Genomic DNA, 13,474 nt, shown 5'->3' with positions numbered 1-13,474 from the left:
GTACAATTCTCGATTACAATTTTGATACCACAGCAAAACCTACTAGCCTAACAAATTTAAAGTTCAAACATTATTTGGTTGTACAAAAATTCTTTAATTACTATTAATATTTTATTTCAAATGAGAAGATGCTTTAGGGAAAAAACTGCAGACAGATCAGAGGCAGATGAAAAGAAAACGCCATGTAAACTTTTCTTAAAACAGTCAGTTCCCCTCAGAGATACATTCATATAAACCCCCGTTTCAGTATTTAAAATAATATTTCCAATTTTTTTGCGCATTGTGATCTTGCTCTGCCTGCTACAGAACTTTTTCCTCTTTGTGTTCATCTTCAGCGTCTCTGGCCTCTGCTAACGGATGTTTAAAGAGTTTGTAATATTTCAACACACATGACATTTTGAAAAATGATTGCATGCAGTTTGTGTGCAAGCCCACAACAGAGATCTGCTAAAATGCATCTTAAATATAGATTATTCATTGTTAATGCTACAAAGTTAATCATCAAGATTAATGGATATTTTGACATACTTTTGCAGGCTATTTGTCCGTCCGAGACGCATCTCTCTGTGATTTCTAAAAATGTTAAATGAACAAGGCCTAAAAATACGTAATAATGGTAAACTTTCGGGACGACGCGGCAGTGGCCCGATCGGGCCAGTGACAAATTCATCAGCTGTCCCGAGCGTCTTTCACGCTGGCCCCAGGCCATCGGGCACTTCTTATTGTCGTGTGTGATTTTTAGTTCAATAAACAAACAGTTAGTCAAGTAGTTATTAAGTTACATACATTTTAGACATAATATTTACTGTTTTGTTCTGTTTCACCAACGAAAATAGTTCCAAACAAGGATCACAGCAGAAGTACAGCACGTTCTCCAAGCAACACTCCGCTGTGTTTTGTTACTGAATGATTCAGCGTTTTGAATGAATCAGTTGAATGAATGACTCAATGACTCACTCATTAAGTGACTTATCACCACCTATTGGTAGTTTAGTTTTATGTTTAAAAGTAGGGCTGGGAATCGATTCCAAAAAGAATCGATTCCTCAATTCCGAAGCGTTGGGAATCGAGAGCCGATTCCAAAGGTCGGAATCATTTCCAACAGGGTGAATCGACTCCCCATTCAGAGCCGTTTTCAGTTCAAAAAAGCGTATATATGGGCGCCGCTCAAACGAACGGCTGTCATCAAACGTCATTTCATGAAAATAAACTGAATGAAAAGTGTCGGTATTGAGCACGTCTGAGTTTGAGGATGCAGCCTTCCATTAAGCACTTTTTAATTTGCCTCTTGCAGAAGCTAGAGATTACGGATTAAGTTTTAATAATGAATATTTGTCTTACACAAGTGCATCAATTCACTTCGGAAGGACTTTATCAACCCCTGGAGCCGTGTGGAGTTTTATAATGGATAGATGCACTTTAATGTACTTCAAAATGTCAACAGCCATTCACTGCCATTATAAATATCCTGGTTCTTCTAAGCTTTTTTTAATATAACTCTGATTGTATTTGTCTGAAAGAACAACATCATATGCACCTAGGATGGGTTGAGGGTGAGCAAATCATGGGGAAATTTTAATTTTTGGATGAACTATCCTTTTATCTGTTTATTAAAATTGTTTGTCAGTACTGACCTAAGTAAACAGAGTCTTGTTTGATATCTTTTATTTTTTTAAATCCATGACTAAATGACATGATCTCATAACAAAAATAGTGGCTTATGATTGCTGTCTGAAGAAGAAAGATTATCCTGGAATTGAAAACAGATTCTATTTTTGCAATTTCTATGAAAATCTTTTTGTAATTCTGTTATATTATTTAGTGACACAAAACATAAAATATTAGGTTAATTCTCAGTTTCTGAATCTGTTAAATATTTAGACCTATTTAGAGTGTCTAAACTCACTGTTACATTAAACATTGTTCAATGAATTTACATGGACAAAATCCAATATTTACAACAGGAAACTGGAATTTTGTGAGAGTGAAAGATTTCCACATGCAAATATCAAGAAAGGTTTAGTTGCTTACGCAAATTCACCACATTGACCAACAGACGGCTGCTTGGTTTGAAAGTGACTTTTGTGTGAGCTGTGCATCATACATCTCTACGCTTTTGCCCATGAAATTTCAAAATGGCATTTATTTTTGGTTTCTTCTAGGGGTCATATCAACTTGACCATGTTAGGAGCCATGCAGGTATCCAAGTTTGGAGATCTGGCCAACTGGATGATTCCGGCAAGTTTAAAGTTTCATTCCCTTATTTATGCATACATCAATATGACTGACTTTGACCAAGCAGAGTAAAGCTCAAACAAGATTTTGCTAAAATTTCACTTGCTTCAGTCCAGCCATTTGTGTTACACACACAAAACATTTTGTTGTTTTGGAGATGCATTACGTTTGTAATTTCTTATAGTTGTGTCCTTCTCAAGTATTTTAAAAACACGTCTAAAGGGTAAAAGCTTATCCATAGTTTCATCATGCGCACATTCATTGCTGAATCAAACCAAACTTCATAACCAAACTCCAATTCTATCCTTTCTTTCCATCTGCATCTATTCTCCAGCCTCCTACTGAAATTAACTCGAGAGCTTTCCTTTTGTTTTATGGAAATCACTGAGTGGCTAATGACAGAACTCACAGCATGAAATCAGAAATGATTTATGTAGAAGATGATCTTCTCTGAGGAGCACAAATACAGATGTATGGTCTCATTTTACGGCTGTTACCATCTCCTTTCAAGCTGAAAAAGAAGTTATCGTTCAGGTAGCACTTAAAACCCGTGAAGAGTTTAATAAGTTATGTAACATCATGGTGCAAATGTGCATAACAATTTTGGTCTGAATATCGGCTAGAACAAAATGCTGTAGGCCACATTGTCAGGATCCAAATTTTACATTAGACAACAAGTCCACTTCCAGAACAACAATTCACAAATAATTTACTCACCCCCTTGTCATCCAAGATGTTCATGTCTTTCTGTCTTCAGTCGTAAAGAAATTATGGTTTTTGAGGAAAACATTTCAGGATTTTTCTTCATATAATGGACTTGATTGGTGCCCTGATTTTGAACTTCCAATATGTAGTTTAAATGCAGCTTCAAAAGGCTCTAGACGATCCCAACCGAGGAAAAAGGGTCTTATCTAGCTAAACGATCGGTCATTTTTTTTCAAAAAATAAAAATTTGTATACTTTTTAAGCACAAAAGCTTGTGTAGCACAGGTTCTGGGAAGCGCGTTCACATACTATTGAATCATGTCGAAAGGTCACGCCGAACATCTTTACAAAGTGAATGACTAAGAAAGTGCAAGTCAAACGCTGTTTACAAACAAAAAGGTACAACTATGTCAGACGATTGTGAAGTTGCAGGAGAAAATAAGATGGAGTTTTTCGCCATACTCTACCTTTTTTAGCCGGAGTACACAGACGATGAACTTAGACGTGATTTGTAGTAGTGATAGGACGTTCGGATCATTTTACCGACTCGGACCTTTGAGTCTCTTTCAGCAAAATTAACAAATCTTTTTTCGAGTCATTTCGTTCATTTTAGCAAAATATAATTAAAATGTTATGTGTTACTTCCCTAACACATCTACTGCTTAAACAAACGTTGATCACACTACAAACAAGACAAAACTATAATGCTATAAGAAACAGAAAAGATTAATTGATTGTTTACCTGGGTCTTTAGTCTATGATTAGCTCACCTCACCTCTTATCTGACAAGTTTTCGGGTTTGAGTCGTTCGTTCATCACGTGACAGCCCCATAAGCTCAACCAATGCAGTGTGAGCCGGAAAAAGAATTGATTAGTTTATCTCTCGAGTCTTCGGGTTCGAGTTGTTCGTTCATCTTATGGGGCTGTCACATGATGAATGAATGACTTGAACCCGAAGATTTGAAACAGGTGAACTAATTCCAGTACAGAACCTAATAGGATGTTGCGCATGCGCGACTAAACGAATCACTCCCCAAGACGACTCGTTCTTCCCGAGTCACATTAAAGATTCGTTCAAAATGAATGAACCGTTCAAGAACGACCCATCACTAATTTGTAGCATTGTGAACACGCATCCCAGAGCCTGTGCTACACGAGCTTTTGTGCTTAAAAAGTATACAAATTTTTATATTTTGAAAAAAATGACCGATCGTTTCACTAGATAAGACCCTTCTTCCTCGGCTGCGATCATTTAGAGCACTTTGAAGCTGCATTTAAACTACATTTTGGAATTTCAATATCGGGGCACCAATCAAGTCCATTATATGAAGAAAAATCCTGAAATGTTTTCCTCAAAAACCATAATTTCTTTACGACTGAAGACAGAAAGACATGAACATCTTGGATGACAAGGGGGTGAGTAACTTATTTGTAAATTGTTGTTCTGGAAGTGGACTTCTACTTTAAGAACCACAGTGAAGAAAGCTAGTAAAACTCAGAATCACTGCATGTCAGAGCAGTTCCGTTTGTATTATTAGTTTACTTGCGTTCACATTGTTCAGTGTAATTCCTCCTTGGAGTCATCAGTTAGCCTGCTATTGTCCTAAATCCAAAGTCATTGCTTCCCTCTAGGTTCACAAAAGGGTTTCCAAGGCTTAATGAGAGTCAATGTTGGCTGTGGTTTTTTGGAGCCGTTCTTCTGCTGGCTGTCGCCTGTGGCGCCTGGCCCTGCTGTCAGTTGAGGGACTGTCGATACACAGCTGCCCTGCATGCAGACACCTCTGCAGGGTTATTTATAGTTCTCCAGGGCCCTCGCCCTGTCACTGACTGATGCCTCCCAGCCTCCTGGCCCTCTGCGCGTCTCGCTTATCGAGTTTGGTTGAAGGTTATTTCTCGCAAACTGGCACACATGGACCATGAGCTGCACTCTTCTTTCAGTGTTTTTTCCCCCCTCCTTGTCTCTTTTTTTGGTGTTCCTTTTTTCCCTTCAAGTCTCCTTACTTGCACATTGGTAAGGGCAAAATGTGGAGCACACATTGAAATGCAGAGATTATGCTCATGAAAGATGTGCTCCTTAATGTGTCTCAGATGGTGAAGATATGGATTGGTGAGCTGATAACATTTAAATTAATGCATTTGTCAGAGGCTTTTATCCAAAGTGACGGCAACATAGCATTCAGTATATACTTTATCACTTTGTGTGCTCCCTGAGAATCAAACACATGACTTTGGTGTTGCTAGTGCCTTGCTTTACCATTTCTACCTTCTTATAATAGAACTTCGATGGGTGCAGGGGAGAATTTTTTATATATATATGTATATGTATACATATATGTGACCCTGGACCACAAAACCAGTACCATAAGTAGTAACCCATAAGTAGCATGGGTATATTTGTAGCAATAGCCAAAAATACATTGTATGAGTAAAAATTATAGTTTTTCTTTGCCTTCTCTGCCAAAAATAATTAGGATATTAAAGATCATGTTCCATGAAAATATTTTGTAAATTTCCTACCGTAAAATATATATTTAACTTAATGTTTAGTTTAGTAATATGCATTGCTAAGAACTTCATTTGGTCAACTTTTTTTCTTTTTTTTTTTTTTTTTTGCCCCCTAAGATTCCAAATATTCTGCCAAATATTGTCCTATCCTAACAAACCATACATCAATGGTACATACATCAAAGCTTTTTTTTATTTTTTATTTCAGATGATGTATAAATCTCAATTAAAAAAAAAAAACCCTTATGACTGGTTTTGTTTATATATTCCAATATACTATAACAATTTTTTTTCATTTTATGAAAACATTTTAGTATCAGTAAATAATAATAATTGTATCCAAATCTATATATGCTATTATATGATATATTCCAGTATATCATTTTTAGTGATATGATATAAAACGTTTACATTTTAAAATATGTATTTATTTGGATAAAACTAAACAATCTACTAAAAAACTAACTACAAGATTTACTAAACTAAATGATCAGTTTCTTATTTTATTTTATTTATTTTTTTCAAGGCTTTGGAATATGTCTTATAATATGGTGTATTCTAATCAATGATAGAATTATTTTATTTGCTAATATAATTTTTTTCATTTATTTATTTAGATAAGAGTATGTTGTGATCTGCTTTTTTAGATATATTTTATTTTATTTTATTTTTTATAAATCTTAGGCTTTTTTCACTTGTACCAACACACCAGTCATCCTCAATTTATTTTTTTATTTTTTTATTTTTATTTTTTACACTTATTTATTTATTTTTCAAATAAAATGTTAATTTTTGTCCCTTTTTTTGGTTAAATAAACATAATTTACACTATCGGAATATTTATATTTTTTACATTAACAATGTAATCATATTTATTTATCTATTTATTGAAGCCAAGTATAAATGTCATCAAAGTAGTGTTTTTAAGGATTTTACATTTATTCATCAGCTCAAGGCAGTAACAATTTAAACAATTTATTTTATTTGTGAATTTATGTTCAGCTATTTTTAATAATTAATTTTAACTATCGTTACTTTTTTTGGATCATCAGTCATCAAAGCTCAATAAATATTGGTCACAGACACAGAGATGTACTTTAAATTTCTAAATACTCTCTAAAAACTCCAGCAAATCATGTTTTCCAGCCATTTTAAGTCTTATTTTGACAAAACAAAGTAACAAAGTGGTTATATCAAAGTGTGTGACTTGTTTACTTAATTAAAAATTAGTCTTCTCATTAACACCGTTATATTTTTTATTCAGACTGATTTCACGAAATGCACAATTCATCGCATGAACCATTCACTGCCTAACATAACTAGTCGTATCCAATCATATCATGCATACATGTTGTCATAAGACCTGTTTTAGAATCTTTCCATAAATTAAAACATCACTTTGAAAGACACATTTTATAATTTATATGCTACACTACTGGTCAAAAATTTTAAATAATTAAGATTTGCTCATGTTTTGAAAGAAGTTTACTAAGTTTGCATTTATTTGACTACAACTACAGTAAGAACAGTAATTTGTGAAATATTACAATTTCTATTTAAACAGTATAAGATTTATTTAATTTATAAAATGTGAAAGTAATATATTCCTTGGATGGCAAAACTGAAATTTCAGCAGCCATTACTCAAGTCTTCAGTGTCACACAAGCCTTCAAAAATAATTTTTGTATGCTAATTTGGTGCTCAGTTATTATTGAGCACCAGGGGGTCAGTTAAAACTCAATGGGCTCAGGGGAGACGAGAGTTACCACTGTAATTTTACCTGCTGGTGTGGCTGTTGTACAGTATTTCTTTAGAAAAACAAGTGGTTTATACACTTTCAATGTTAGATTTTGTAAAATTGGCATTGTTTTATTTTTGTACTATGAGTTTTTTTTCTCATCCAGTATTTTGAGGAGGCACTGCCTCCCTTGCCTCCTCGGAGAAAACACCCCTAGCCATTACATACCGGCTTTCAGAATAAGGATGAATTTGTACACACTAGTTATACAAAGTTTTGAAACTAAAATTGAGTCTCCTTTACTGAAGAGTAATTTCAGATCTTTTTACACTTCTACATATTTGTATACATATGTCTGTCCATATTCTCCCGTGAATGTATGTTTAGGTCAGCAGCTGTCTGTGGGGACATCAGGGTACATGATCAAACATAAATACGTTTGTATGCAGCACTACAGAGTGTGCTGTTGTAAGCTGTCTTTAGCCTTTAAACTCTTAATGAATCAGACAAGCCTGGCAGACTAATTACAATAATCCTTCCAATTACTGTGGGCTCCCCGGCCACCTCTCAAGACTAAAGGGACAACAGACTGTAATGTAGCCAGAGGGCCTGGAGCTGGAAGACTCATACTATCAAGAGAGGAACAGGGACGTTACAAGACCCCTCCTCCTCCATCTGCTCGTCGGCTGATAGCAGCTCTTCCTCTCCACAGCATCCCAAATGATGATGAGGACATGCTACATCAAATAGGCATAGCATGTTCAACAGGGGGCGGATATCAATATTAAGTCGAAGAGTTGTGTCAGGGTGTGCCAGATTACAGTATAAACTATTATTTATGGGAAGATTTAGTGCGAAACTCTTGTTCACCTGTTACTTTTCAGACCGTTAGTCAACAAATACCCTGTAAGCACCACAGGTGTTATGGTGGCGACAGGTATGAAGGTTAATATTTAATTTAACCGAGCTGACAGGTTGCTAAAAACCCCACTCTCTCATAGATCATCATTTAAAGTCATTTCATTCAGGTGAGGCCAAAAGTTCTGAAAGTTTACTTCATAGTTTTTCCATTTTCACCTCATTTGGAGACCAATTGTGAACATAACTGAGTTTGTTAGTGCTCATCCACTATTGGTTCTGTAAGTATTTTTAAAACAGTATGTAAGTATTTAAAATCTTAAAGGGATAGTCCACCCAAAAATGTAAATTCTGTCATGAATTACTCACTCTCATGTCATTCCAAACTTGTAAGACCTTCGTTTATCTTAGGAGCACAAATTAAAATATTTTTGATGAAATCTGAGAGCTTACATATACAGCAATGCAACTGCCACGTTTAAGGCCCAGAAAGGTAGTAAGGACCTGCATTTTTCATTTAACTATACATCTACTATGCATACTATTTAACTATGACTTTTTTCATGGTTTTTCTACATAAACATGCATTAGATAGGAGCATTTGTCCATTACGCACTCATCTTGCCCGTCTTTTTCAGCGTTTTGTGCACGGTTAAAGTTCTAAAGACTTTCCTAAAGTGCTATTATGCCATTTTAAAGGTTGCTAGTATTGTTTTATGAGACTCCTAAAACAGGTTTACATGTATGCAAGGTCAAAAAACACTTTAGTTTTCTCCAAAAATAGATTTAATTTTACCTCATTTGTAAATAATTAATAAACGACTCGTGCAAAGCAGTTCAAAGAATCAGTCTCTCTAAACCCCTCTTTTCCGTGAGCCCTCACTGCTGTGATTGGTCAGATGGCGCAGTCCTTTATGATTGGTCTAGCACGTACAGTGTGTCAGAAAACAAAACGCCCATTGCCATAACTGATTGACAGCCCTGGAGACTTGTCAATACATTAAAGAGATGGCATCGATTTTACCTTACCAATTCGAGCCGGAGTCTGACGATGTTAGCATGAAGTTAGCATGGACTACTGTGGAAAGTGCTCGCAATTTGTTTATGTAAGTGAACAAGGCACACCACTATGTTGTAAACTTCAACATTGTATCATGCATTAAAGCGGCTTCCACACCGAACGTGGTAAACGCTGCGCTGGCCGCAGCGGCAAAGTTTAAGTTAAGTCAAGTCAAGTTGAGCTTTATTGTCATTCCGCTACATTTGTGGACATACAGTGAAACGAAGTGTCATGTCTCGCAGGACCATAGTGCTACATAAATAAATGTAAATATGAACATACATACACTAGACGTAGAAACAATTGTTTAAACCTATACATGTAACTATACATATACTATAAATAATTGACTATACAAGTAGTTTACATAATAACTGTGCATGATAATGTGCAGAAGAGGTATTTAAAGGTTAAGAAGCAAAATAGTGCAATATGATTTGTGGTGCATTGACAAGTAAACATTTGTTAGGTCTTTATTAGGTCCTTGTAACATAGAGTGTTAATAAGAAAGTGTCTGGTGTTCAACTCATTTGAACTTTGAGCATGGCGTGCGCACTTTGGTCAATGCAGAAACAAGCCGTCCTCGTGCGGCGCAAGCAATTGAAATTAATGGGTTTCATAGCGCAGTGCTTTCAGCATTCGTATTTTGAACAATCGCTAGAAAATAGAATCTTTGTAGATTCATCATCTTTTGGAAGTGAATATAAAACCGATTTACTCTTACAGCATAGGATACAGCGTCTTCTCGACATGACGTAACCACATGGAAATTTTACTGGTTGTGGGCGGGCAAGTTGTCAGCGACGTAGAACATGGGCGGACATTATGCAAATGTGTTACTTCGTAACGTATAGCCGTAACAGAAAAAGATTCGAATTCCTGACGACTCGTTCAGGCGATTGTGAGCCGGCTCACAATCTTTTTTTTTTTTTTTGATGGACATTAACGTTATTTATCATGCACCGTCGGCTCCACAACTTTGCAGATAGTTTATGTTCACATACAGCTACATGACACACTGCATGAAAGATCATATTTGAAAAGGCATAATAGGAGCACTTTAAAAAAAACTATCCTTTTTTTTGTTTGTTTTTTCAATTTGAATGTACGCACTTCACGTTTTCAATGCAAAAAAACACGTGCTGTGCGAATGGCCACTTTGACCTTTCTTATTTAATTTTATTTTTGTACTGTCGATTTCTCATCCAAATTGTTATGAGGACGGACTGCCTCCATTGCGTCCTCGGAGAAAATGCCCCTGAAGCATCGGTAATGGGGATTTTGAATTAGCATTCGTAATGTTCCAGAACAGCTTAATCCAAAAACAAATGTACACCAGCCTTGAGCTCTCATGAATGCTGGTTGGCATTCATCGGTAAAGGAAGGCTTTTGGTTGTTGTTTTTTATGGCGGAGCAGCGTTATCTCTTTTATGGACAATAAGAGGGAAAATAGAGCCATTCCTCGCTTTATGGTCATGCTGTGTCTTTAATTATAATGTACAGCGCTGATGCAAAAAATGAGGGTCGAACATGTTCTGAGCTAGATGAAATGGTCCCGCTTGCGTCCACATCCTAACTCCCACACACTCTCTTGTTAAAAAGACGTGATTCATGTGCACAGACCTGAGTTGGGACTCTCTAACTCTTGACCCTCACTCAGAAACGGCTCTCATACAGCCTCTCAGCAAGCCCAGACGCAAAATTATAGTCCACTTCAAATTACCCATTACCTGACAGAACTTAAGGACACAGAAGTTGCTCAGGCTCTGCAGTATTCTGTACGAATCATGTTCTCTCTTATGCTGTATGACTTTTAATTTAATGTTAACTTAGTGTGCTTAATTATATCAAAATAACAGAAAATGTATGCATTTAATCATGGCCCCTGACCTGTACATTTTGTAATAAGACATTTTCCTATCATCAAGGTAAAAGTACCCTGCTCTACACCATTACTCACTTAGATCTGTTCCAAAACTTTAATTATAACTATTTTTTGCATCGTTTTTAAATTAATAATTCATTTATATTGATATTATATTAATTTTAGGGCTGTTAGTCGATTGAACATTTTAATCTAATTAATTACATGATGTTGCGATTAATCTAAAATAAAAAAAATACCCACAAAAGATTATTTAAAGCTATTTTTGTGTTAAATGAGAAAGTATCAAGTAGACAGTACAAATTGTACTTTTTCAAATATTTTATTTGTTTTACCTTAACATTTATTGCACATAAACATTTAGGCTGCAACCTATAGGACATAAAAGATGATAATTTGAGACACATCTCAGTATTTTTTGTTAATGCAGTGAAAGTCATTGGTAGCCAAAACATCTTTATTACCAACAGTCTTCCAAATAACTTCTTTTACGTTCCACAAAAGAAAGGTTTGAAACAACATGCTCAAGGGTGAGCAAATGATGACAGATTTTTTTTTTTTTTTTTTTTTTTTGGGGTGAACTATCCCTTTAATGTTTTTATTTGTATTATTATTTTAATGAAATAATACTCTACATAAGAAACTAAATCTGCCAGCAGGTGGCAGTAAATGTCTTTATGAGTCATTTGATTCATTCAAACAGCTGATTCATTCAGGAATTTAGAAAATGGCTCACTTTATGAATGGGCCTTTGAATCATTGATTCACATAATTAAAATGCATTTAAAATGCGGATTTGTGTTGCTTGGAGAAACGCAACACTTCTGCTATGGCTTTAAAGGAAATATGTGACCATGGACTACAAAACCAGTCTTAAGTCGCTGGGGTATATTTGTAGCAATAGCCAAAAATACATTGTATGGGTCAAAATTATAGATTTTTCTTTTATGCCAAAAATCATTAGGAAATTTAGTAAAGATCATGTTCCATGGAGATATTTTGTAAATTTCCTACTGTAAATATATCAAAACTTAATTTTTGATTAGTAATATGCATTGCAAAGAACTTAATTTGGACAACTTTAAAGGCGATTTTCTCAATATTTTGATTTTTTTGCACCCTCAGATTCCATATACTGAAATAGTTGTATCTCGGCCAAATATTGTCCTATCCTAACAAACCATACATCGATGGAAAGCTTATTTATTAAGCTTTCAGATGATGTATAAAGCTCAATTTAGAAAAATTGACACTTATGACTGGTTTTGTGGTCCAGGGTCACATATGTTCTCTGCAAATTGAGCAAAAGCACACAATATTCTGTTTAAAATATAACACAATGTCAACTTAATATTTACTGAACTGTTGAATAAAATAACATTTAAAGAAGAAGTCCACTTCCAGAACAACAATTTACAAATAATTTACTCACCCCCTTGTCATCCAAGATGTTCATGTCTTTCTGTCTTCAGTCATAAAGAAATTATGGTTTTTGAGGAAAACATTTCAGGATTTTTCTCTATATAATGGACTTCACTGGTGCCCCGAATTTAAACTTCCAAAATGTAGTTTAAATGCAGCTTCAAAGGGCTCTAAACGATCCCAGAAAACATTTCAGGATATAATGGACTTCATTGGGTCTTCCAAAATGTAGTTTAGTCTTATCTAGCGAAACGTTCGGTCATTGTTTTCAAAAAATGTTGTTTTTTTTAATACTTTTTAAGCACAAAAGCTCGTGTAGCACAAGCTCTGGGATGCGTGTTCTTGAACGAATCATTTATTTTGAATGATTCGTTCATTTTGGAAGAACAAGTCGTCTCGGGAAGTGATTCGTTCAGTCGTGCATGCGCAACATCCTATTAGGTTCTGTACTGGAATTAATTCACCTGTTTTGAGTCTTCAGGTTTTTAGAGTAGTTTGTTCGTCTTATGGGGCTGTCACATGATGCTGATTTTGCTAAAATGAACGAAATGACTCGAAAAAAGATTCGATAAATGATCCGAACGTCCCATCACTACTACGAATCACGTTGAAGTTCATTGTCTGTGTACTCTGGCTCAAAAAAGGTAAAGTATGTCGAAAAACTCCATCTTATTTTCTCCTGCAACTTCAGAATCGTCTGACATCATTGTACCTTTTTTTTTGTAAACAGCGTTTGACTTACTTGCACTTTCTTAGTCTTTGCACGTTCGCTTTCTAAAAACACGGGGTCTGCGTTCACGCCTACATTCGGCGTGACCTTCCGACGTGATTCAATAGTACGTGAACGTGCATCCCAGAGCCTGTGCTACACAAGCTTTTGTGCTTAAAATGTATACAAATTTTTATTTTCCGAAAAAAAAAAAAAAAAAAAAAAGACAGATCGTTTCGCTTGATAAGACCCTTCTTCCTTGGCTGGGATTGTTTAGAGCCCTTTGAAGCTGCATTTAAACTACATTTCGGAAGTTCAGAATCGGGGCACCAATCAAGTCCATTATATGGAGAAAAA

At 35.4% G+C, this 13,474-nt stretch overlaps 1 protein-coding gene across 3 annotated transcripts in view; it reads left to right on the top strand.

Moving 5' to 3' along the window:
• oxct1a (3-oxoacid CoA transferase 1a) overlaps positions 1 to 13,474 on the top strand; it is a 67,207-nt gene that overhangs the window by 29,168 nt on the left and 24,565 nt on the right. For all 3 annotated transcript variants that reach the window (XR_007828267.1, XM_051117347.1, XM_051117348.1), the window contains exon 13: positions 2,163 to 2,238. Coding sequence is in view for 2 of the 3 variants with exons in the window: in XM_051117347.1 (XP_050973304.1) it covers positions 2,163 to 2,238 (76 nt within the window). In the remaining variant the exon portion in view is untranslated. The remainder of the gene's footprint in view (positions 1 to 2,162; positions 2,239 to 13,474) is intronic.

Source organism: Labeo rohita, chromosome 8, assembly GCF_022985175.1.
Source record: "Labeo rohita strain BAU-BD-2019 chromosome 8, IGBB_LRoh.1.0, whole genome shotgun sequence".
Classification (NCBI taxonomy): Eukaryota; Metazoa; Chordata; class Actinopteri; order Cypriniformes; family Cyprinidae; genus Labeo; species Labeo rohita.
Note: the sequence above shows the minus strand (reverse complement) of the source record. Positions and strands in the feature narration are given on the sequence as shown.